Genomic DNA, 27,277 nt, shown 5'->3' with positions numbered 1-27,277 from the left:
ATGTATCTCTCAATTTATTTAAGGCCCTTATTAATTTCTTTTCATGTTTTGTAGTTTTCATTATATAGGTCTTACATATATTTTATTAAAGTTATCCTTAAGTATTTCATATTTTTGATGTTACTACAAAAGGTACAGTTTTGTAAATCTCAATCTCCAAGTATGTGTTGCTAGTATATAAAAATCCAATTAACTTTTCACATTGACTTTGTAGCCTATAATCTTGCTAATAAGCTTGCCTTTTAGTTATACCAGCTTTTTTTGTAGATTGCCTTGGGGATTTTCTACACATAAGATCATATCTGCAAATGAAGATTATTTCATACTGTCCCACATATCTGTTGCTCTGTTTTTGGTTTTTCTCCATGTCTCATTTTGGATAGTTTCTATTGTCATATCATCAAAGTTGCTGATTTTTTCTTCTGAAGTACCTCAGATACTGTGATTTTTCATCTCTAAGAAATTCTATATGGGTTTCTCTCTTTTTGTAAATATATTCTACTTCTATCTCATGTTTTTGTTTTCTTTTACTTTCTTGGACATATGTGGCATTTGTAATATTTTTTGTAATAGCTATATAACATCCTTTGTTAATTCCTCCAGCTCAGTCATTTTAGGTTTGTTTCTATTGACTGACTTTTTAGTTACGACTTACATTTTCCCACTCTCCCCCCCCCCTTTTTTTTTATATATATATATTTTGTAATTTTTGATTGGATGCTGACACTGTGAATCTTACTTTTTGGTGCACTGGATTTTTTTGCTTTTTTGAACAATGTTGGATTTTGTTCTGGAGATCAATTAAGTTACCTGAAGTCAGTTGGATTGCTTTCAAGGTCTGCATTCAAGCATTTATTGGGGCAATCCACAGCAACCTTTAGTCTAGGGCTAATTTGGACCTATCACCGAGAGGACAGAGTTTTGAGGCCTCTTCTCTATGCCTTGTGTATTACATGGTCTATTCTGGCTGGTTCAGGAGCATGAACTGTTCCCAAGCTTGTTATTTTGAATGATTTTTTTGCATACTTCTTTTTGGTTGTTCTTTCTCCAATCTCGGGTAGTTTCTTCACACACATGCACAGATCAATATTCAATCCCAAAATCTTAAGGGGACCCTTCTGCAGATCTCTGGGGCTCTGTCCTCTGTCTTTGTGTAACTACTTTTTCTCTGTGGCCTCCTAAGACTCTGATCTCTATCTTGTCTATGCAGTGAGATCTCCAGGTTCTGTATGGGTTCCACCTCCTTGCACTATGACCCAGAAACTTCCCCAAGTAAAGCAAGCTAGGACAATCAAAGGTTTACCTTGTCTGAGTTCCTTCTCATAGTCTACCACTGCCTATTATCCAATGTCTGAAAATCATTATTTTTTGTCTTTTTTTTTTTTTCTGGATTCATTCTTGTTTTAGGAGGGTAGGTAAACTGTTGCTTTATCTTGGCCGAATTGGAAGTCCATTATTTGTTAATGTCAGCTCCCCAGGTGATTCTAATGTGGTCAGTTTTTAAAACCAGTGAGTCAGTTGCTTTGATTTCCTTAACAGAAAATTTCAAGATAGCACACATTTCTTCTGAGCTAATAAGTCTTGGTGAGATTTGGAAGTCTGTGTCCCAGAAGTGTCATGTCACTATTACCTAATATGTTTAGAGGAACTTTTTACTAAAAGAAATGCCAAATACTACTTTGCAAAGAAACTAAGAAATCATTATTGTTTGGAAGAAAGTTTCATATGGAGATGCTTAAACTAAAATATCTGATAGAAGATACCACGAAAGAGTGCTTCAAAGCATGGGGGTAGGAATAACGAATAATTTAGAAAAACTATCCTCTTCCTGAGGCATTCCACTAAAGCCCTATTTTTAAAATTTTTGTCTTACTGAAGAAACCACTCATAAAAAAGGATGTTCAGTAAGAACAATAAATAAACAATATAAAATCAAATAGTCACAGAATGTTACTAGTGTGGCTTTCAAAAATCATGAGCCTTGTAAACTAAATTAATAAGAACGTTGCACAGATTATTACAAGCAAAACTTTACCTATCAGTAGAAAGTAAGATTCTCTTCAGTACCAGTAAATTCCATTTCTATGTAGAGGTTTCTTCCCATCCCTCTAGATATCCCTCTGAAACTTACCCTTTTCCAAGTAAGACCTTGGAGCCCACGGTGGGTCTTCTTCAGCATAAGGATCACTATACTCGACCACAGCTGCTTCTTCCTCTTCATAATCTTCTGGAGGAGGAGGTGGAGGGGGGGATTCATCAAAGACTGGTTCTTCCACAGGTGGTGGTGGAGGTGGTGTATCTGAAACTAAGAATGTATCAGGCTGATAACAAAACTACATGTTATGTGAAGTTCAATATTTCCTATCCAAGCTTCTATGTACATGGTATATAAATCTAGACTTGAAAATAATGCTCTTTCTAAAAATGAGTAAGGGAAGGCTCTCCACCAAGTATAATGTTTCAAATCTCCAAGCTCGACTTTCTCCTCTCTCTGGGTCAGGGCTGATGGGTGTTAAAGTTTAGCTAAAACAATTATTATTAGAGCCTCCTGGAACCTATTTATACTAATACATCAACCTCTTTTTCAAAGAAAGAAAGAAATACAATATAGTTTGGCTTTACATTATATCCAATGAGTGGTGGTTATCAGAAATATTACTAATTTGGACATTTATAGCCATATTTAATTTATAATAAATTAGAATGCACCAGTGAATAATCAAATATTGTAATCTACATTCCTCTCAATTTTTTAATAGCATTTTACCAAATTTAGTGGGATGGAAATCACAAGACTGGATAACTTCATCCATGAAGATGCTTGTGTTTGCTATTTTTTATATATAGAAAGAATTTTAACAATTCAGACTAATATAAGATCCAGAATTTCTTTAAGCTAAATACCCAAGAGTGATTTAAAAATCTCTCCTTGTAGAGATCTGCTTCCACTGCTCAGGTATCAGCATATAATAACATCTAAAAGATTATCTCCAAACTCTGGGAACTCAAAGCTTTCAAAATACTTGGTACATAAATAAGCACAGCTCAGCAAAAACTGAGTAAAGCTGCATTTATCAGCTACACAATTTTATGTATTAATTTTTATTATGAGGTATTAGTACTGTTTCTGTGAAATCCTCTAAGCAATCTTGTTTATTTTCTATCTTTCATATAAGCCTACTGATTCAATCAAATGGATTTGAGAAGACTGCTGATGTCTGGTGAGGATAAGCCACATCATTAGCCACAGGATAATGATAATATCATTATCATATTCTGTCCTATTCCAATATTCTTTCACCTGCTGCCACTCTACCTCCCAACCTATCTGCTTTATGCACTTCAAAACTTTCCTCATTAAAAGTAATTCTTGGGGGTGCCTGAGCAGCTCAGTCAGTTAAGGGTTCTGTTCTTGATTATGACTCAAGTCATCTCACAGTTCATGAATTTAAGCCCCATGTTGGGCTCCACACTGATGGTGCAGAGCCTGCTTGGGATTCTCTCTCCTTTCTCTCTGCCCCTCCTGCACTTGCACACTCTCTCTCAGGAATAAACTTTAAAAATCCTTAGAGTTAAAAAAAAAGAAAAAAGTAATTATTTAGGGGGGCGCCAGGGTGGCTCAGTTGGTTGAACGTCCAACTCTTGATTTCAGCTCAGGTCATGATCCCAGGGTTGTGAGATCGAGCCCTGCATCAAGCTCCAAGCTGAGCATGGAACATGCTTAAGATTCTCTCTGTGTGTCCCTCTGACCCTCTCCCTCACTCACACTCTCTCTCTCTAGAAACAAAAAAAAAATTCTTTTAGTACTAATGGGTTTTTTAAATAAACAAAAAATATACAAATGTGATTTAGCATATATTTTATGAGAAATTGCATATGGTTGGGGTAAGAATCAACAATATAAACAACATAACCTATTTGCATTTACAAGGTAAAGAAACTGACTTTAAACAATTACACAAAACAAAGATCCAAAGGAATACTGTCTTTCAAAACAATCACCTTGAGAAATTACACTACAAAATTACTCAAAGATTCTGCCATTGCTCATTTTTTACCTTTTCTTATAATGCCTCAGAGTTAATGAGAGTAACATAAGCTACCATTTTTTACTTAAAATGTTCTAATTACTCAGCTAGCACTTTATTTCATTTAATCTTTACCTTGGGAGGTGGTGTTTTTAAGCCTCATTTTATGGATGTGGAAACTGGCTTTCCAAGATTAAGTACTACTATACTAAATAAGTGGAAAGCAAGAATTTGAACTTCAATGCCTATGATCTTAAAAGAAACACTATGGGAAGAGATCAATTTGATAACTTTGAAGTCATGGTTCATTATTACTCATTCAACAAAGATGAACTGAAAGCTTACTATGGCTAGTTACTATGCTCAGCACTAGGATAGAGCAGTAGGCTTAAGTCATAGAGACATAGACAACCAAATTATCACTTATATAATCAAGTGTGGTAAGTGCTTTAAGTCATTATGGAAAACAGAGGAATAGACCAAAACTCTTACGTGGGTCAGGAAAGGCTTCCTGAATCTGAAGGATAAGTAAGAGTTAATGGCCAGAGGGTAGGATGGAGTGAGGGTGGATATTTCATGTCGGATGTAAAGGGGAGAAAAAAAAAAAGATAAAGTAGGAACTCTTCAAAGAACTAGCCAAAGTTCAGCAGGAAGAGGCATGAGGAAGCTGAAGAGGATTAAGCAGGAAGGGCCTTCAACAGTTTGAATTCTATCCAAAGAGTAATGGGGTGCCATAGAAAGATTTTAAGAAGAATAATAGAATCATAGGTGCACTAATTAGCCCAGGATACCTGGTTCCAAATAATTCCAGACTGTTTCCAAACATCAATCTTATTACAGACTAAGTAAGTATCTGCTAACCACAGAGTATTTTCAAAATAATATACCTGAAAACTATGAAGATAATTCCAAAGACAGGTATGTATCTTTCCAAGGTGAATGTTTTGAAAAACACAACATTCATTTGAATGTAGAAGTCCTGCTATGTCTGTAAAATCAGCCACAGCTCACCTCATATACAAAGTTTTCTTATTTTTATACATTTTTAGGTGAGAAATGTATATTACTATTGAAAGAAAGAAAAGACTATTCCAAAAAGCAATCACACTATGATAAACATTGGAGCTGCTCATGGTTTACCTTCCAATAAACAGAAGTTAAACAGACTATTTTCAGAAGCTAGCAAACAGAAGTGCAAAGGCACCTGAGATACTGAGCCCTCAGGCAAGTAAGACTGGATTACAGCCAGTTAAAATACAACAAAGAAATGTGTTCATAAAAAGGGGGCATTTAGTTAGCTATAGAAGCACAAAAAAACAAAAACAAAAACAAAAACAAAAAATACCAGGACTGTGTCAGATGCTTCTCTAAGTGCTGGGGAAACGGCCAGCCAACAGAACAACCAAAAATTCCTGCTCTCGTAAGAGCTTACATTCTAGAATTGGCAATGCCCATTTCCAAAGAAGTAGGAGTCCTAAGCAACAGAGTGCCAGTATTTCTACCCCACTGGTGAGACCATCCCTGTTATGAGATGCATACACTGGGCTCCTTCCTACTGATGGCATTAAAACTTTCATTAATGTAATGCCTCTCATTCAGATTCCATGCCCATCATGCAACCTTACAATTGTGATGTGGGCTCCTTGTGTAGACTGCTGACAAAAAAGAGAATTCACCTATCATACAGACTATGTTCATTGGTCTCTTTACCAGCAATTCCTCACTGAATATTGATATAGGCCTCCTGCTTTGTAGACATCAGTCTCCTGAGCTTCCTTAATGCTTCCCTAGGAGAAGACTGAATGTGTCAATAATATTAGTTATTTGATCCTGCATTGCTCAACACGAGACCACAGGCCAGTGTAAATTCACTGCCAATCTATGAGGTCTCCTGGGAGACAGACTGATAATTTTGCTTCCCTGAGACCTACCATGGCATGGCCATTTTTACACCTAGAATCCCAAGACTGGGGAAGATTCTCAAGCCGGCCATAACACCCTACAACTCCAGTGACAGAAAACTAGGCTACTACTTGCTTGAGCAACTCAGAGAAAAAGATGCGATATCTGATGACTAAAGAGCATCTCCTTGGTTAGAAATGGTTTTTGTTCTTACATGTGCTTTATTTTACTTTTGTATTATCTTCACTACCAGATTTAAGTTACCTGAAAGTAGAGAACTTCATCTTATTTTATCATTCACACTAGCTGCTCACACAGTGACTTGTTCAATAATATTCAAATATTTGAAGTATTAGCGATATGAATGACTATTCAGCCAATCATATATAAATGACATTTTATGCCTATAATCTGATCTACAGCATAAAGAAGACATAAACTTACTATTTTCTTGGACTCGGGCCACAAATCCCATTAAAGGTAACTGAGGAGTTACCTGTAGGATGGAGGGAGGAGGAGGAGCAAGAGATACTGCAAAAACAAAAAAGGTGTGGAGGATAAGGGGTAAGGGCAAGTTACATTAAAAGGAAAGGATAATACAATAAAACAAACATATAAGGAGGGAAACCACTATGTACAAATATTTTATAAGCTATCTTAAAGATCCTCTTTTAAGGGACAATACATTAACACAAAAAATACAAAGTATTAGGGGGAGTTTTAAGAATGTTTCAAAACTTGCAACAGGAAGCATTTATTATATACAGATCTACTCTAACATGTAATGGCAAACTGATCTGGTCATATCGCTAACATGTCTTCTCAAAGAAAGAATATCTTCAGATTATCATGAATAATTTGTTTTTCAGGATTTTAAAGGTTACAAGTTTAATGTTCATCAATACAAGAAAAAAAAACATCACATCCCAACATCCTAAATTTATACTTTTCATTGCTTCATTAACAAAGTAAGTAGTTCTTCATTCATTAACTAAACAAATATTTACTGACTTTCTAGTAAGCAGTAAGCACTTTGCTAAGAGACGAGTATCAAAACCATTCTAACAGGTCTGAGTCATAATTTTTCATAATCCCAACTCATACAAAAAAAAAAAAACACTGGCCTCATTCAAATCATTCTCTCCACCCAAGGTGTCTTTCCTTCTATCTCAAACACTAGTACAGCGCCTAGCACTAGTCAGCATTCAACAAACGTTTAACGTATATAAATAAACCAGATACATGCCCAACAATTGCCCAAGATTAATTCTACAGTTATAGTTTCCTTCAGAAGGGGTATTAAGTATGGTATACATCTTTTTATAAAAAGAGAACACCTTTATTAACTCCAAATTACAGTTAAGACCAATACAACTAAGAAGATGAATAAGAGTCACTACCCTCAAAGAGATCACATTGTAATTGGGAATATAAAACAAAATAATAACCTTAACCCAACAATGTTTATGTGAGAGGCAGCAGTAGTGATGGTGCAGTGTGACGGTGGTGGGGGTACAGGATGGGGTAGTGGTAAGGAAGGCCACATAGAAATTACCTCTGAACAGGCACTAGAAGAAAAAGGAGTTCAATACACAGACAAGAATGAGAATCAAAGGAAGCTGAAAACCAAGTGACGGGCAAAGGCTTAGAGGTATAAAACAGCATGACCAGTTCACAGGACTGGACATGTTTCTATATGACTAGCATAAAATGGCCCAGGGAGAACATACAAACCTGGAAAAGTAAAGTGTTTGGATATGAAATAGAGAAGTACCTTAGGTGAAAGATTGCTTAGTGGAAAGAGACTGGACTTTAAAGTCATTCAACGTCAAATATCTGATTTACCATTTCCTTGTTGTTGGAACACCAAGTAAAAACTTCTCTGGGCCTAATCCATAAATGTAATGAAAAAGAGTGGTTTACTTTACAGAATGATTACAAAGATTAAAAAAATCAAAAAACTAATGCACGTAGAGAACCTAATGCAGGACCTGGCACAAAAAAAAAAAAAAAAAAAAAAAAAATCAAGGCTGCATAAACAAAAGAAGAGAACTTAGTGTGAAAAAAGTGCCACTTGGTACTTCTGGGTAACTAAGGAACATATATAATGCAGACAAGAGCTAAGTTATTAATCCTGAAGAATATCTAGATATAAGGGACAGAGCAGAATAACCCTAGAAATGGGTACCTTTTCTTTTTATAAAAGACACCTGTTGATTAGGTTTTTCCCTTAATTCATACTTCTTGATAGTAAACCCTTAAGTTGTATGTCTCCCACTTGCAAAGACTTGGAACAATTTGATATGGTCACAATACCCTATGTTTCCAAACTTAGGAGAAGATGACATAATGAACATAGAAATAGCAGAGACAAACAAAGCTGATAAAAGAACAGCAGGCAGCAACTGGCACTTCTAGAAAAATAGAAATCAGGTATATGTTCATATCAAATAAGATGAAATGTTCCTCTTCTGTTAGCACCAGTCCCAACCTCTCCTAGAACAGAAAAGCAGGAAATTTCCCACTTCAGATATTGTTTCTCATCCAAATTGAAAAAAAAAAAATGAACTTCTGGTACTAAACAAGAATGATTAGGTGTTTAACTCAGAACACTGCTTTTGTAAGTAGAGTTTATTATTTTTTAAGATGAGTATTTTTTTGCTAGTTCTGAAAGTGAAAATCTGAAACCATATTGGTTTTAAGAAGTCCACTGACAGCACCCCAGGTAAAAACCAATCCCAAATCTTTCTAAAACAGAATTACTTTACAGCAAAACAAGTTAGATTTTTTTCAAAGCCCGTCCATGTCAAAAAAAAAAAAAAATTCAGTTCCAAATGGAGTTTACAAAGGCCGCGAAAACTTTTTAGGTGATGGTCTAAATTAATTCAGATACCACAGAATTTTCTTTCTGGACCAAATTAAGAATTCATCTGACCAGAACTCTTTTTTTTAAATATGAAATTTATTGTCAAACTGGTTTTCATACAACACCCAGTGCTCATCCCAACAGGTGCCCTACTCAATACCCATCACCCTCCCACCCCCCCATCAACCCTCAATTTGTTCTTAGTTTTTAAGAGTCTCTTATGTTTTGGCTCCCTCATTCTCTAACCTTTTTTTTTCCCTCCCCTCCCCCATGGTCTTCTGTTAAGTTTCTCAGGATCCACATAAGAGTGAAAACATATGGTATCTCTCTTTCTCTGTATGACTTATTTCACTTAGCATAACACTCTCCAGTTCCATCCACGTTGCTACAAAAGGCCATATTTCACCCTTTCTCATTGCCAAGTAGCATTCCATTGTACATACAAACCACAATTTCTTTGTCTATTCATCAGTTGATGGACATTTAGGCTCTTTCCATCATTTGGCTATTGTTGAGAGTGCTGCTATAAACATTGGGGTACAAGTGCCCCTATGCATCAGCACTCCTGTATCCCTTAGGTAAATTCCTAGCAGTGCTACTGCTGGGTCATAGGGTAGATCTATTTTTAATTTTCTGAGGAACCTCCACACTGTTTTCTGGAGCAGCTGCACCAGTTTGCATTCCCACCAACAGTGCAAGAGGGTTTCCGTTTCTCCACATCCTCGCCAGCATCTCTAGTCTCCTGATTTGTTCATTTTAGCCCTTCTAACTGGAGTGAGGTGGTATCTGAGTGTGGTTTTGAATTGTATTTCCCTGACGAGGAGCAACGTTGAGCATCTTCTCATGTGCCTGTTGGCCATCTGGATGTCTTCTTTAGACAGGTGTCTATACATGTCTTCTGCCCATTTCTTCACTGGATTGTTTCCCGGGTGTGGAGTTTGGTGAGTTCTTCATAGATTTTGAATACTAGCCCTTTGTCCGATATGTCATTTGCAAATATCTTTTCCCATTCTGTTGGTTGCCTTTTAGTTTTCTTGTTTGTTTCCTTTGCTGTGCAGAAGCTTTTTGTCTTCATGGGGTCCCAATAGTTCATTTTTGCTTTTATTCCTTTGCCTTTGGGGATGTGTCAAGTAAGAAAGTGCTGCAGCTGAGGTCAGAAAGGTTTTCTCCTGCTTTCTCCTCTAGGGTTTTGACGGTTTCCTGTCTCACATTCAGGTCCTTTATCCATTTCGAGTTTATTTTTGTGAATGGTGTAAGAAAGTGGTCTAGTTTCATCCATCTGCATGTTGCTGTCCAATTCTCCCAGCACCATTTGTTAAAGAGACTGTCTTTTTTCCATTGGATATTCTTTCCTGCTTTGTCAAAGATTAGTTGGCCATACTTTTATGGGTCTAATTCTAGGGTTTCTATTCTATTCCATTGGTCGATGTGTCTGTTTTTGTGCCAATACCATGCTGTCTTGATGATGACAGCTTTGTAGTAGAGGCTAAAGTCTGGGCTTGTGATGCCTCCTGCTTTGGTCTTCTTCTTCAAAATTACTTTGGCTATTTGGGGTCTTTTGTGGTTCCATACAAATTTTAGGATTGCTTGTTCTAGCTTCAAGAAGAATGCTGGTGCAATGTTGATTGGGATTGCATTGAATGTGTAGATTGCTTTGGGTAGTATTGACATTTTAACAATATTTCTTCTAATCCATGAGCATGGAATGTTTTTCCATTTCTTTATATCTTCTTCAATTTCCTTCATAAGCTTTCTATAGTTTTCAGCATACAGATCTTTTACATCTTTGGTTAGGCTTATTCCTAGGTATTTTATGCTTCTGGGTGCAACTGTGAATGGGATCAGTTTCTATATTTGTCTTTCTGTTGCTTCATTATTAGTATGTAAGAATGCAACTGATTTCTGTACGTACATTGATTTTGTATCCTGCGACTTTGCTGAATTCATGTATCAGTTCTAGCAGACTTTTGGTGGAGTTATTGGGTTTTCCATGTATAATATCATGTCATCTGCAAAAAGTGACAGCTTGACTTCATCTTTGCCAATTTTGATGCCTTTGATTTCCTTTTGTTGTCTGATTGCTGATGCTAGCACTCCCAACACTATGTTAAACATTAGTGGTGAGAGTGGACATCCCTGTCGTGTTCCTGACCTCAGGGGGAAAGCTCTCAGTTTTTCCCCATTGAGGATGATACTAGCTGTGGGCTTTTTATAAATGGCTTTTATGATGTTTAAGTATGTTCCTTCTATCCCGACTTTCTCGACGGTTTTTATTAAGAAAGGATGCTGAATTTTGTCAAATGCTTTTTCTGCATCGACTGACAGGATCATATGGTTCTTATTCTTTTCTTTTATTAACGTGATGTATCACATTGACTGATTTGCGAATGCTGAACCAGCCCTGCAGCCCAAGAATGAATCGCACTTGATCACGGTGAATAATTCTTTTTATATGCTGTTGAATTCAATTTGCTAGTATCTTATTGAGAATTTTTGCATCCATATTCATCAGGGATATTGGCCTGTAGTTCTCTTTTTTTGCTGGGTCTCTGTCTGGTTTAGGAATCAAAGTAATGTTGGCTTCATAGAATGAGTCTGGAAGTTTTCCTTCCCTTTCTATTTTTTGGAACAGCTTGAGAAGGATAGGTATTATCTCTGCTTTAAATGTCTGGTAGAATTCCCCTGGGAAGCCATCTGGTCCTGGACTCTATTTGTTGGGAGATTTTTGATAACTGATTCAATTTCTTCGCTGGTTATGGGTCTGTTCAAGTTTTCTATTTCTTCCTGTGTGAGTTTTGGAAGTGTGTGGGCGCTTAGGAATTTGTCCATTTCCTCCAGGTTGTCCAGTTTGTTGGCATATAATTTTTCATAGTATTTCCTGGTAATTGCTTGTATTTCTGAGGAATTGGTTGTAATAATTCCATTTTCATTCATGATTTTATCTATTTGGGTCCTCTCCCTTTTCTTTTTGAGAAGCCTGGCTAGAGGTTTATCAATTTTGTTTATTTTTCCAAAAACCAACTCTTGGTTTCATTGATCTGCTCTACAGTTTTTTTTAGATTCTATACTGTTTATTTCTGCTCTGATCTTTATTATTTCTCTTCTGCTGGGTTTGGGGTGTCTTTGCTGTTCTGCTTCTATTTCCTTTAGGTGTGCTATTAGATTTTATATTTTGGATTTTTCTTGTTTCTTGAGATAGGCCTGGATTGCAATGCATTTTCCTCTCAGGACTGCCTTCGCTGCATCCCAAAGCGTTTGGATTGTTGTATTTTCATTTTCATTTGTTTCCATGTATTTTTTAATTTCTTCTCTAATTGCCTGGTTGACCCATTCATTCTTTAGTAGGGTGTTCTTTAACCTCCATGCTTTTGGAGGTTTTCCAGACTTTTTCCTGTGGTTGATTTCAAGTTTCACAGTATTGCGGTCTGAAAGTATGCATGGTATGATCTCAATTCTTTTACACTTATGAAGGGCTTTTTTGTGACCCGGTATGTGCTCTATCTTGGAGAATGTTCCATGTGCACTCGAGAAGAAAGTATATTCTGTTGCTTTGGGATGCAGAGTTATAAATATATCTGTCAAGTCCATCTGGTCCAATGTATCATTCAGGGCCCTTGTTTCTTTATTGATCCTGTGTCTAAATGATCTATCCATTACTGTAAGTGGAGTATTTAGAGTCCCCTGCAATTACCACATTCTTATCAATAAGGTTGCTTATGTTTGTGATTGTTTTATATATTTGGGGGCTCCCGTATTCGGCACATAGACATTTATAATTGTTAGCTCTTCCTGATAGATAGACCCTGTAATTATTAAATAATGCCCTTCTTCATCTCTTGTTACAACCTTTAATTTTAAAGTCTACTTTGTCTGATATAAGTATGGCTACTCCAGCTTTCTTTTGACTTCTAGTAGCATGATAGATAGCTCTCCATCCCCTCACTTTCAATCTGAAGGTGTCCTCAGGTCTAAAATGAGTCTCTTGTAGACAGCAAATAGATGGGTCTTGTTTTTTGTTTTTTTGGTTTTTTTTTTACCCATTCTGATACCCTATGTCTTTTGGTTAGAGCATTTGGTCCATTTATATTCAGTGTTATTATTGAAAGATATGGGTTTAGAGTCATTGTGATGTCTGTAGGTTTCATGCTTGTAGTGATGTCTCTGGTACTTTGTGGTCCTTGCAACATTTCACTCACAGAATCCCCCATAGGATCTCTTGTAGGGCTGGATTAGTGGTGATGAATTCCTTCAGCTTTATCTCTCCTTCTATTCTGAATGACAGACTTGCTGGATAAAGGATTATTGGCTGCATATTTTTTCTGTTCGTCACATTGAAGATTTCCTGCCATTCCTTTCTGGCCTGCCAAGTTTCAGTAGATAGGTCTGCCACTAGTCTTACCAGTCTCCCTTTATATGTTAGAGTGTGTTTATCCCTAGCTGCTTTCAGAATTTTCTCTTTATCCTTGTATTTTGCCAGTTTCACTATGATATGTTGTGCAGAAGATCGATTCAAGTTACGTCTGAAGGGAGCTCTCTGTGCCTCTTGGATTTCATTACCTTTTTCCTTCCCCAGATCAGGGAAGTTCTCAGCTATGATTTGTTCAAGTACACCTTCAGCCCCTTTCTTTCTCTCTTCATCTTCTGGAATTCCTATTATACGGATATTGTTTCATTTGATTGCATCACTTAGTTTTCTAATTCTCCCCTCATACTCCTGGATTTTTTTAGCTTTTTCTCAGCTTCCTCTTTTTCCATAATTTTATCTTCTAATTCACCTAATCTCTCCTCTGCCTCTTCAATCCAAGCTGTAGTTGCCTCCATTTTGCACCTCATTTATAGCATTTTTTAGCTCCTCATGACTATTTCTTAGTCCCTTGATCTCCATAGCAATAGATTCTCTGCTGTCCTCTATACTTTTCTCAAGCCCAGCGATTAATTTTATGACTATTATTCTAAATTCATGGTCCGCTATATTGCTTAAATCGTTTTTGATCAATTCGTTAGCTGTCGCTACTTCCTGGAGTTTCTTTTGAGGAGAATTCTTCCGTTTCATCACTTTGGATGGTTCCTGGGGTGGCAGGGAACTGCAGGGCACTTCCCCTGTGCTGTCTGGAGTAACTTGTGTTGGCGGGCGAGGCCACAGTCAGACCCAATGTCTGTCCCCAGCCCACCGCTGGGGCCACAGTCAGACTGGTGTGTACCTTATCTTCCCCTCTCCCAGGGGCAGGACTCACTGTGGAGTGGTGTAGCCCCTGTCTGGGCTACTTGCACACTGCCAGGTGTGTGGTGCTGCTTTGATGGGATCTGGCGTATTAGCTGGGGTGGATCTACAAGAGGATCTACAAGAGGATTGCACAGAGGCGGGAGGGACAGGCTTAGCTTGCTTTGCCCTCAGTGGTCCCCCGCACGAGGGGCCCTGCAGCACCAGGAGGGAGGCAGACCCATTGGAGGGATGGATCCACAGAAGCATTCGGTGTTTGCGCGGTGCAAGCAAGTTCAGTGCCAGGAACTGGTTCCCTTTGGGATTTCAGCAGGGGGATGGGAGAGGGAGATGGCGCTGGCCAGCGTCTTTGTTCCCCGCTGAGCTGAGCTCTGTCTTCCGGGGCTCAACACCTCTCCTTTGCAGTGTCCTCTCGCCCTCCCGCTCTCAGAGCAGAGCTATTGACTTATAACATTCCAGATGTTAAGTCCCACTGGCTGTCAGAACTCATGCAGTCTGGCCCCTCTGCTTTTGCAAGCCAGACTCAAGGGCTCTGCCTTGCCTGGTGGGCTGCCCCTCCACCGCCCCAGCTCCCTCCTGCCAATCCGTGTAGCATGCATCACCTCTCCACCCTTCCTACCCTCTTCTGTGGGCCTCTTGTCTATGCTTGGCTCTGGAGAGTCCGTTCTGCTAGTCTTCTGGCGGTTTTCTGGGTTATTTAGGCAGGGGTGGGTGGAATCTAAGTGATCAGCGGGACGTGGTGAGCCCAGCGTCCTCCTACGCCGCCATCTTCCTCCTCCCTACTATCTGAGCAGAACTCTTGTGAACCAGAAAATCCTACTTTAAACTAGATTTATCTTTCTTAGAGCTGAACAGAAAATCAATCATTCTAGGAGATTTAAGCAGGAATCTGGTGAGAAGAATTATTTGCAATATTCAGTCTAGTCCTAGGCATCTTGTGAACAGGGAAGGGCAGCGAGTAAGTAGACATTTGTTTTCACCACACTTAGCTAAGATGATTCCTCATATGACAACACCCTTTCCCTATAACCACCAAAAGGTTTCTAAATGTAGTAATTTTATGTTCACAATATACACTAATGATGTTAATGTGAGAAGATGTCCTCACCAAGTGACTGGACCAAATACACACACAAACACAAACACACACACACACACACACACACACACACACACACACACACACATACTAAAAGGCTCTGCAAGCAAACCAAATTTACATTATGAGTCTGTGCTGATGAAATACATAGCCTTTCCAAGCATGACCTTCCTGGTTATTTATAAAATCCTTTGTAGCACAATCTTTGAGGCTTATTGTTTTAAAACATCCAGTTCAAAGAGTTCTGAGGGGCACCTGGGTGGCTCAGTCAGTTAAGCATCCAACTCTTGGTTTCTGCTCAGGTCATGATCTCATGGTTCCTGAGTTCCAGCCCCACGTCGGGCTCTGCACTGACAGTGTGGAGCCTGCATGGGATTCTCTCTCTCCCACTCTCTCTACCCCTCCACTGCTTGCTCTCTCTCTCTCTCTCTCTCAAAATAAATAAATGGACTTTAAAAAATAAAAAAAAAGTTTTGAAAAATCACTTAGGATTTTACATCTTATTTCTACAGGTTTATAAATACTCTGAGAAAAGCAGACAAAACAAACATCCTCAATACTACTACTAAAACCATTAAAGAATACCACCTTTAGAAGTTGTATTTATCTGACAGCCCATTCAGGTTTAGCTGCTTATATTTTACATTGCAGTGAGGGAAATGATTTAAACAATTCATTTTAAGAGTGAAATATTTTCTGAGCACCTGGGTGGCTCACTCAGTTAAGCGTCCAATTTTAGCTCAGGTCATGGTCTTGCAGTTTGTGGATTTGAGCCCTGTACTGGGCTCTGTGCTGACAGCTCAGAACCTAGAGCCTGCTTCAGATTCTGCGTCTCCCTCTCTCTGCCCCTCTCCCACTCGTTCTCTGGCTCTCTCTCTCTCTCTCAAAAGTAAACATTTTAAAAAGTGAAATATTTTCTAAACATGAATAGCAAGGAGTATTTAAAAGTGAACTTAATGATACTCAGTAAGGAGGCTTTTTTGATGGAAGAGTATATGGTTACCAAATAATTATCAATTCTGTAGTCTCAGAAGGGTTAAAAGAACTGGATCATTGTTGTTATTCCTTTTGAACCAAAAGAGTCACAAGATGTTATGCCAAGTGAAAGTAGCAAATTAACAGTTTAAAAACATAACTGGTATTAATAATCAGTATAAAGGGCCTATCTGGCTTACTTGGTCATCTGAGAATATACGTACCACTGTTCAGTTGTTCCCTTGCTTTTTCGTTCTTAGAGTAAGCATTCTCTAACAAACACTAAAGACTGCCTAAAACAAGGATTTGAAAATAGCTTCTTGCTACTGCTCTTTATTCATACTCTGCTAAAGCTATACCACATCTGCATTCTTCTGGAAATTTATGGTAAGTATCATTTAGTGAATATATGTTATTGATTTCTCTTCTGCAATATCACCAACCCAATATAATTTTTTCATTGTTTCTTTTTAGTTGTTTTTAATAACATTCAGTGGTTAAAACGTGGCATTTTCCCTGTGTAAAACACAATACTCATTCACAAATTCCTCATACAAACTATATATAGTCACATTTCTTGCAACCAACATTCCACTTTATGAATTAGATTTTTTTTTAATCTTTGCTATAAGAAAATATGAGCAGTATAATATAGGATATCTATTAAAAAAGGTGTTGGTACTTAAATACATTACTGATTCTTTAATGTTATGGATTGAATATTTATGTATCCCCTAAGTTCATAGGTTGAAATCCTAATGTGATGGTATTAGGAGGTGGGACTTTGGGAGGCAGTTAGGTCATGAGAGTGGAGCCCTCATGAATGGAATTAGTGTCCTTACAAAGGAGACCTAGAGAACTCCCTCTCTTTTCCACCATGTGAGGATACAAGAAGATAGCAGTGTGCAACCCAGAAGAGAACTCGAGAAATTGACCATGTTAGCACCCTGATCTCTGACTTCCAGCTTCCAAAACTATGAGAAATAAATTTCTGTTGTTTATAAACCACCCAGTCTCTGTTATAGCAGCCTAAACTAAGACACTTACCAAACGAGGTTTATATATGTAAATGTGAAAATGTACAAACACACACATACTTATTTACCACCGAAGTGCTTCATATTGATATTTAAAATAAAAACTGTTAACTTGTTAGCTCTATTTGTTTCAGTGACTCTCTTTGCAGCTGACAAGATGAATGATACATTGGTATTCCTATTTCTTTGACTACATTTTTAAGAAACAATGAGAGCCAAAGGGATTTCAGTTATGCCCTGATCAAAGTGTTCCTTTCATTAAATTGCTTCTGAAATAATCTCATTAGAAAACAATTACTGTACCCTTAGGATCATTACAAAACAATTATTGTATTCTTAGGACTTGGCACTTCAAATAAATTCCACCAACAGTTCTCATAATTCCATATTTTAATTCCTATGTTTGGTTGCCTTTTCAACTCAAACCAACTACAGTAACAGTGCTGCTAGATTTCCATCTCACAGAAAATCACATTGAATTTAGAGACACATGAATCCCAGCCTGTCAGCTCACCCCTTCAGAAGTCCACATCCATTTTAAGCCTCTGATTGTAAAAAAACAGGCTCATAAAAAACACAGCTGGGATCATTTTTGTTAAATCAGGGAATTAGCTGCTTGAGAAAGCACAACACACGTTTTTTCATTTTAAATATTAATAAACAGGGATGAAGGTAAGACCCATGGGAATAATACAAGACACATAATTTTCTAAAGCAAATAAAAAGAAGAAACACCTAGTAGCCTTAGGACACTGGTTTGCAAAGTATTGATTCTTGCAAAAAAAAAAAAAAAAAAAAGAAAGAAAGAAAGAAAAGCTTTTCAAAGAACATGATTTAGTAAAAATAAATTTTAACTCAAAAAAGCACCATGATTAATAAACTAACAAAGCTGCAGTCACCCTCTTTAAACAGTTACCAAATCCCTAGAGATGAAAGGCAGAACTTAAAAGAGAGGCATACAGGAGAAAATAAATAAATAAATGAATTGTTTCACACATTATATTGAAGGCTCAAGAATCTAAATTCGTTTTATATCCATGAGTGTGAAAAATACTTTCATTAAAATTATTCCTGAGAGTAGGGCATTTTTCTGCTTTAACACATACTTTCGTTAAAATTAGATTTACAAAGAAAGTACTGAAATATGTACATAAAACACATTTAAGTATGTGCTCAAATAGCCTTCAAATAAATTCCACCAACAGTTCTCATAAGACCAATATTTTATACGTGTATATGTACACAAAAAGAAGTAAATATCCTTGTACCTATTTCCTGAATATCATATACACATGGGTCATCAACTGTAACAGTGAAGTATCTCTCAGCTCCATTAGGGAACCAGCCATCTTAGACTGACACCACTCTTTCAAAATTCTACTTGAGCATAGGGAAGGGTGTATGGGCCATAAGCAGTATTTGTCTAGACTTCCAAGGAGGGCCAAAGAGAGACCTTACCTTCAACACAACTATGAAATAAGCCATATCTACTAACAAACTAAAGTTTAAAAATAAAAACTGCATTTAGGTATAAAAATGAGTTTGGAACACATGATTTAAAATCAGAATGTATGAAAAAGATAGGCAGATTTGTCAAAATTAAGCTCAAAATGAGTTTAAAAGAATGGCACAGCAAAAAATCATTAAGTGTAATCAAGGACAGCAGCAAGAGTATATTTCAGCTCAGGCAGTTAGTCATCACACCACAGTGTAAATATGGCGTTTAATCTGTAAGAGGGACCCAAAAGAGTCAAAGGATTTGAGTAAAGGAACAGGAGTTCATTCTACATCCAACAGCTACTGAGCACTATTCCCAGGATAAAACTGTATAAAAGACTGACGAGGTCTCAGGCTCTCAAGCACTTTGTATCACATTGTGGGATCCTCCTCACCTCCAACCCCCTACCTCCCAAAAAGAGACTACGAGAGTAAGGGGAAGATTTTTTAAAGTCCGAAGTTAGGTAGGATAGTATGAAAGAACATGGAACTCAGAGGCAGACGATCTAAGTTCAAATCCTAACCTGACATCACCTCAGCCTCAGTTTCTTCACCTATAAAATACAGATGAAAATGAACACATGATTAGAGGAATCAAATGAGATAATATATAAAGGCATTCTTTAAACTGCATTTATCAAGGGGCAGCTAGGTGGCTCAGTCTTAGGTTAAGCGTCTGACTTCAGCTCCGGTCGTGATCTCACGGTTCGCGAGTTCAAGCCCCTCACTGGGTTCTGTGCTGACAGCTCAGAGCCTGGAGCCTGCTTCGCGTTCTGTGTCTCCCTCTCTCTCTACCCCTCCTTGGCTTGTGTTCTCTCTGTCTCTCAAAAATAAATAAACATTAAAAATAAATAAGTAAACTGCACTTATCTAGAAAGAGGATCAAATTTCTTCTGCATAACTCCCAAGGAATAAGGAGGTTTCACCAAAAGGTAGCCATGGTCGACTGGTTTCAGGGCTTATCAAAAATGGAATGGGTTGTCCCTTAATATTAAAGGTGATCATATACAGACTTACTGGCCTCTTGGCAAAAATCCAGAAAAACGCAGTAAGTTGATATACCATGTCCACAATAGTCACAGTGTCTAGTATTTGCTTTTACCTTCTCTGGGGAAGAAGCAAAAATAATGTTTGCATGACTTTAAATATGTGCCAGATTAATTTTTTTCTGTATGCATGATGCATGATGAAAGACTGACTGTAGTATCTGGATCAATCTGTCCAAGTCGTAGCTTTCCCATCATAGGTTTGGTATGAGACGTGAATACGACAGTATAACTGCCTAGCACAAAACAGCTTCAAAAATATCATCTCTCCTTTACTATGCCACTTATAAACTATGTTCATATACAGTCAATTTTCATTATTTGGTATTCGTAGAGCAAGGATATCTGATAAAATAAGAAGGAAATACTGTTCACCACAGTATTATTTTTAAAAGCAAATAATCACCAGCACAATCAAAAAGATTGTTTGGAAAAATTAAGTTCTACTTTATATGGAAATCGTGTACTGATTAAAAAAAAAAAAGAAATGGATGATATAGTATTAGCAACCTTGTAGTCATTCTTCCATTCATTGAACAAGTAGTACTAAACACCTATTATGCGCTAGTCATTTGTAATTAAAGGTCTTTTCTTCTGTAGTTGAAATTTTAAATATTCTATAAAATGCAAAAGAAAATCTAACCTGGATTCTGGCTATAAAAAGGTCCTCCATTCATCTGATTCTGAAGGCTTGTTTGTGAAGTTATGGAAGGAGGGCGTCTATAGGGCAACGAGCCCCCTATTGTTGGGGGAGTATGGCGAGAGGCAGGTCTATTCATGCTGTAGAACTGAACAGGATGACCTGGAAAAGGGATAGAGCATAAATTTGCCATTAAAAGAAAATTATCTCAGACAACCAAATGATTTATTGCCTGAATCTTAATAACATGATTAAAAATAACAATGCTTAGCTAACTTAATTGCTATCTGACAAACATCATACAAAGCCACAGCTATTGCTCAGCTAACATATCAAAGTGCAAAAGCAAGAGGGGCACCTGGGTGGCTCAGTCGGTTAAGTGTCCAACTTTGGCTCGCATCATGATCTTATGGTTTGTGTATTCAAGCCCCACATTGGGCTCTGCACTGACAGCTCAGAGTCTGGAGCCTGCTTTGGATTCTGTGTCTCCCTCTCTCTCTCTGACCCTCCCCAGCTTGTGCTCTCTCTCAAAATAAATAAATAAACTTAAAAAAGAAAGTGCAAAAGCAAGAAAGTAGGTAAATAAAACTAGGTTTGGAAAAGCTATGGTCTAAACAGATTACTAATTAATACTGTAATTGTATTAAACTAATAATTTGACAGGGTTTCAAAATCATCACAATTAAAATCTGTGGCTTACTTCCTCCTCCACCCCTCAAAAATGGCCACTAAAAACTAAACAAAAATGACATTTGGAAAAGAAAAAGAAAAAATGTTTGACACACAGTCTTATCCAAAACAATAATAGTAATAATAACAATAGCAATAAATTTAAGGTAGCAAAGCCAATTCATTTAAAGGAAAACAAAGTATTTCACAAAAGGTCAAGTGACATAATTCCAAATCAAATACGTCTTTATTCAATCAAAAACCTCCATGGGGCACTTGGGTGACTCAGTTGGTTAAGCATCCAACTTCGGCTCAGGTCATGATCTCACCATTCCTGAGTTCGAACCCCACATAGGGCTCTGTGCTGACAGCTCAGAGCCTGGGGCCTGTTTCAGATTCTGTCTCCCTGTCTCTGCCCCTCCCCCACTCGTGCTCTGTCTCTCTCTCTCTCTCAAAAATAAATAAACATTAAAAAAAAATTAAAGGGGTGTTTGGGTGGCTCAGTCGGTTAAGCATCTGACTTCAGCTCAGGTCATGATCTCGCAGTTGAGTTCAAGCCCGGCATCTGAGCCCCATGTCCAGCTCTGTGCTGACAGCTCAGAGCCTAGAGTCTGCTTCAGATTCTGTGTCTCCCTCTCTCTCTGCCCCTCCCCCACTCATGCTCTGTCTCAAAAATAAATAAACATTGAAAAAAAAGTTTTAATAAAAAAAACCCCTCCATTTCCGAAGGTAGATTATTTTGCCTTAAAATTAGAGGTTGGGGTGCCTGGGTGGCTCAGCTGGTTAAGCATCTGACTCTTGATTTCAGCTCAGGTCATGTTCTCAAAGTTTGTGAGATGGAGCCCTGCATCACGTTGGGCTCTGTGCTGACAGCAAGAAGCCTGCATGGGATTCCCTCTCTCCCCAACTCTTTCTGCCCCTCCCTCTAAATAAATAAATAAATAAATAAATAAATAAATAAATTTCTTAATTAGAGCTTAAGCAATTTACAACTATGAATAAAGCTAAGATACAAAAAAATAAAATATATCTTATTTGTAATACCATCTCTGAACCTATACATATTTATTAGCAATTTCACTCAACTGTGCTGAGAATACTTAAACAGGTAATGCTAACTAAAGACATTCTTTCATAATCTATCCAAGTCCCTAATGCAATTCAGCTCCTAAATTTTCTCTTGACTCCACTTCCACTTAACATCATTCAGCTGAAGGCCTACTATAACAGACAGAGCAAACAAAGCACTAGAACACCCTGGAAAGACCACTCCAGTAGACAAGAAAGGAGGGGAGGAAACAGGAGGAGAGAAGAAGGGAAGGGAGACGTGAGAGGGGATGAAAGGGGAAGGAGAGGAGATAAAGGGAAGAGGATAGGAGCACTTGTGTGGCTCAGTTGAGCGACTGACTTTGGATCAGGTCATGATCTCGTGGTTCCTGGGTTTGAGCCCTGCACTGGGCTCTGTGGTGGCAGTTCACAACCTGGAGATTACTTCAGATTCTGTGTCTCCGTCTCTCTCTGCCCCTCCCTTGCTCATGCTCTCTCTCAAAAATAATAAACAAACATTAAAAAATAAAAAACAAAGGGGAAGAGGAGGAGAAAGTTCAGGGAGGAAGGAAGAGAGAGGAGAGAGGAGAAAAGAAAGAAAAACACTTCTGGCAATTTTTCATCTTATCCATGATTGTAAAAAGGATTTACGTGACTAAAACTGGTCTTCAGGAACTCCAAAAATTTATCAAACTTGGTTTCATATGAACTCATATAAAGAATATTTTAAAAGTACTCAAGATCTGCTATATCATTTAATTTTACATACGACAGCATCAAAACCTAAAAATCAATTCTGTTGTATAAAAATCTGGAGTATTCAAGCTTAAACATAATCTACTGTCAGGGGACACCTGGGTAGCTCAGTTGGTTAAGCCTCTGACTTCAGCTCAGGTCATGATCTCACAGTTCATGAGTTCAAGCCCTGCATCAGGCTCTGTGCTGACAGCTCAGAGCCTGGAGCTTGCTTGGCATTCTGGGTCTCCCTCTCTCTGCCCCTCCCCCCATCTGCACTCTGTCCCTCTCTCTCAAAAACTAAAAAAAAAAATTTTTTAAACATAATCTACTGTCAAGTCTATATAACCACAATAAAAAATGTAAAAACATATATACTAATAAATTATTACTTCAAAGGTATGTTTTGTCATTTGAATCATCAGATACAAATACATTATTGGCATTTTAGTAATTAATCTGTAACAAACTAATACAAACCTATGATCTTCAAGTTAAAAACATCCTGATAATTGACACCATTATGAATTTTATAGATTACATCCAGTCTAAAATCTCACATAAGTCATCAATAATTCAAAAACACTACTAAAAGACAATCTATTGATACCATTAATAAAGCATTTATTTTGCCTTGGGTTAAAAAAGCAAACAAAGCTACAGTTTAATTTTACAGACCTAACTATAAAACCTAAAACTAAGAACTTTTAGGAAAAACAGAACAAAATCTTTATGACCTTGCATAAGCTAACAAGATTGAAAGTATGGCACAATTCATAAAAGAAAAAAAATCAATGAACTAGACTCAATCAAAATGAAGAACTCCCCCTTTAAAAGATACCATTACAAGAATGAAAAGTTAGTCATAAATGGAAGAACGTATTTCCAAATCATAAAATTGATAAAGGACTTTTATTCAGAAAAAAAAGAATTCAAGGGGTGCCTGTGTAGCTCAGTTGGTTGAGCATCCAACTCTTGATTTTGGGCACTAGTCATGATCCCAGGGTCATGAGATTGAGTCCTGTGTTAGGCTCTGTGCTGAGCGTGGAGCCTGCTTAAGATTCTCTCTTTCCCTTTGCCCCTCTCCCACTTCTACACACTCACTCTCTCTCAAAACAAAACAAAACAAAACAAAACAAATGAAAGAATTCAGTAAGAAAACAACCCTATTCAAAAGGTGTGTGAGGGGAGCAAAACATTTGAACAGACATTTCATCAAAGAAGATAAACAGATGGCAAAGAAGCAAATGAAAAGATAGTCTACATCATTAGACATTAGGGAAACGCAAACCAAAACCACACAAGAAACTATTGTACACCTATTACAATGGCTATAGTTTAAAAACAGTTTGGGGGGGGTGGCGCCTGGGTGGCTCAGTCAGTTCAGCATCTGACTTCGGCTCAGGTCATGGTCTCACGATTTGTGGGTTCGAGCCCCACATCCAGCTCTGTGCTAACAGCAGAGCCTGGAACCTGCTTCAGATTCTGTGTCTCCCTCTCTCTCTGCCACTCCCCACTTGCACTCTCTCTCTCCCAAAAATAAACAAACATTAAAAAAAATTTTTTTTTAAGACAAACTGACAATAGCAAATGCTAACAAGTATGCAGAGCAACTGGAAGTCTAACACACTGCTGGTCGAGGTATAAAATGATTTAGCCACTTTGGAAAACAATCTGACAGTTTCTTATGAAGTTAAACATTCACTTACTATACAACCCGACAATCCTAATCCCTAGGTGTTTACCCAAATGAACTGAAAACTGACACACACACAAGTCTGTGTGTGTGTACCTACAGCAATTTATTCATAATAACCCCAAAATGGAAATAATCCAAGGGATAAACAAACTATGGTACCTCCGAAGGATACAACGCTACTCAGTAATAAAATAATGAAACTTGAAGCAACATGGATAAATCTCAAATGCACTGGTGCCAAAAAAACGGACCCAAATGGCTACATACCATATATTCCCATTTACATGACAAGCTAACAAAGTCAAAACTTTAGAGGGAAAAAAGAATGAAAAAAACACAGATCAAAGGGTTACCAGGGGCTAGGAGTGAAAGGGAAGGACTGATCACAAAGGGAGCATGAAGGAAATTCAAGGATGACAGTATTATTGCACATCTTGACTGAAGTTGTGGTGACATTACTGTGTACATCTGTCACAGAAATACATGCTAAAAAGGGTGAATTTTACTGTATGTAAATTATACCTTAATAAGAAGAAAAGAAAAAAGTACTTGGTGATTCAAAAACTGTATTAAAAAGATTATATTGATATGTTATTAAGGCATTTACCTTGATTTTTGTTAAGAAAAACTATAATTATTCAGTCATGTAACAAATGTTTACTCAGGGTAAACTCTGAACCAGTACCTGCTATTAAATTATGATTTTATTACTAAAATATTCGCTCTTGGGTGGGAGCGATTTGTTCTTTCTGGGCCTACAACCAACTTCAAGATGTATTTTTTACTGCATTGATGTTGGAGTATAGTAAGATTCCTAGATTTAACTAGACAGTCTTGCCTAACAGAGGTGTGTATAGATCAAAGTACAGTCCATGTTTACATTCGTACACTATGGAAGCTTTTCTTACAAAGTGCTATTATAGAAGTTATCCCATAAAACGCCATCCAAAATCCATTTTAGCTAAGTGTCCTTTAACACAACCATCTAGTTATAGCAGGAGAGCTAAATATATATATTCTATGAAGTATTTAGCAAGCTAAGGTGATACATGTCCAAACACATACATTTTTATAATAAAGAATTTATTTACTAACCAGCATCACTATTAACTTTGCAAATACATTTTGTAGAAAGTGAACCTTTTCCCCTTCCCCAACAAAACAGATTTTAAGTTGCAGTTTTAAAACGCTAAAACACCAGCCAACCTTAAGTAACACTTAAGTAAGCCTGAATTTCTTAAAAAGTCCATTGTCTACTATGTGTTTCCAGTGCTACTGTAAAAGACTTACAGAGACATTCAATATGTTAAATATTACCTATAAAATATACCTTAGAATTATTTTCATAGACTTTTCTATTTGTTAAAGACATAATCTGTAACAATAATTCTAATGATAACTTCTCGAAACTGTACAGAAGAGGGCTCCATACTAAATTCACAAATCTCTAGTAAGTGAAATTCAAGCAATAAAAAAATGTATATTTGTGTTACTCTACTGGAAAAATGTATGTCAACTTTACCCTGATTTCCCCAGTAAATTTTACTCTTGTGGTCACATGCCATCTTCTAGTTAGTCCATTACTCTTCAGATTTTATACACACACACACACACACACACACACACACACACACACACAGAGAGAGAGAGAGAGAGAGAGAGAGAGAGAGAGAGAGAGAGAGAGAGAGAGAAATAGAGCACAAACAAACAGAAGTCATAAAGCCAGAGTTCCATGTAAAAGAGCCAGATGACTGGATGTGCCTGCCAAGGAACAAGCCATACTCACCTGTAGGGGGAGTGGAAGAAACAACAGGGGGAGTTGGAGAAGTGAAGCCATCAGCAAGGGTCTGGGCACCCCCAGCAGCAGCGTCTGGGGCAGTGGAGGAAGGGACAGTAGCAGGAACAAGAGGGGCAGGGGCAGATGCAGAAGTAGCAGGAAGGGGAGGAGTACCAGCAGAGCCAGCAGGGGCTGAGGGGAAAGAGGAGTAAGAGGCAGCATTAATGAGGCAGACCCATTAGGCAGGATTAGAAAAGGCATTAGAGAACCTAATGTTAGATATCCAGTGCTTAACACTAACCAAAGAATACAGAGAGTGTTAAAAAAAAAAAAAAAGAAGAAAATTAAGCTTATACTAAAGGATTATTAGCAAATAATTCAAAATGTTCAGGGTAATGTACAGATTTTTTAACTCATTAGAAACAAGCATTCCGTTTTACCTAAAAGCCACTACTCTGGAAGAAAAGTGCTCCCTTTATATTGTAATTTTTAGCATAATATTTTGTAAACAGCATACAAATCTAAACAGAATACACTAGAAAAATAGTATTCCATTTTGAATTACACAAATCAGAAAATAAACATATATTTCAGATATAAACCCCCTATTTGGTAAAAAAAAAAAAAAAAAAAAAAAGAATTTAGAAAACACATATCTTTTTTTATGATTTTTAAAAAGGTATTATCTATTTGCTATTATAAGTAAATTAAATACAAAATATTCGGGGCGCCTGGGTGGCTCAGTCGGTTAAGTGCCCGACTTCGGCTCAGGTCATGATCTCACAGTCCATGAGTTTGATCCCCGCGTCGGGCTCTGTGCTGACAGCTCAGAGCCTGGAGCTTGCTTCAGATTCTGCGTCTCCCTCTCTCTCTGACCCTCCCCCGTTCATGCTCTATCTCTCTCTGTCTCAAAAATAAATAAACATTAAAAAAAATTTTTTTTTAAATATTCTATCCTTATGTCTTCTGTGTCATACTTTTAAAATAAAGTTTAACTTTGGTGTCTTCACATTAAACAAGCATATTTTTCTGTTTCAGA

At 37.5% G+C, this 27,277-nt stretch overlaps 1 protein-coding gene across 50 annotated transcripts in view; it reads right to left on the bottom strand.

The window, feature by feature from the left end:
• Nucleotides 1-27,277, bottom strand: part of ABI2 (abl interactor 2) — a 123,088-nt gene that overhangs the window by 11,148 nt on the left and 84,663 nt on the right. For 9 of the 50 annotated variants that reach the window (XM_045034335.1, XM_045034329.1, XM_045034326.1 and 6 more), the window contains 5 exons: nucleotides 26,248-26,430; nucleotides 20,315-20,473; nucleotides 19,150-19,179; nucleotides 6,375-6,461; nucleotides 2,132-2,305 (listed from right to left, as the gene is read on the bottom strand). In XM_045034335.1, the coding sequence (XP_044890270.1) occupies nucleotides 2,132-2,305; nucleotides 6,375-6,461; nucleotides 19,150-19,179; nucleotides 20,315-20,473; nucleotides 26,248-26,430 (633 nt within the window). The remainder of the gene's footprint in view (nucleotides 1-2,131; nucleotides 2,306-6,374; nucleotides 6,462-19,149; nucleotides 19,180-20,314; nucleotides 20,474-26,247; nucleotides 26,431-27,277) is intronic. The other 41 variants (XM_045034359.1, XM_045034360.1, XM_045034346.1 and 38 more) reach the window with 8 other exon arrangements.

Source organism: Felis catus, chromosome C1 (assembly GCF_018350175.1).
Source record: "Felis catus isolate Fca126 chromosome C1, F.catus_Fca126_mat1.0, whole genome shotgun sequence".
NCBI classification, from domain to species: Eukaryota; Metazoa; Chordata; class Mammalia; order Carnivora; family Felidae; genus Felis; species Felis catus.
This window is presented reverse-complemented; position numbering and strand designations above follow the sequence as displayed.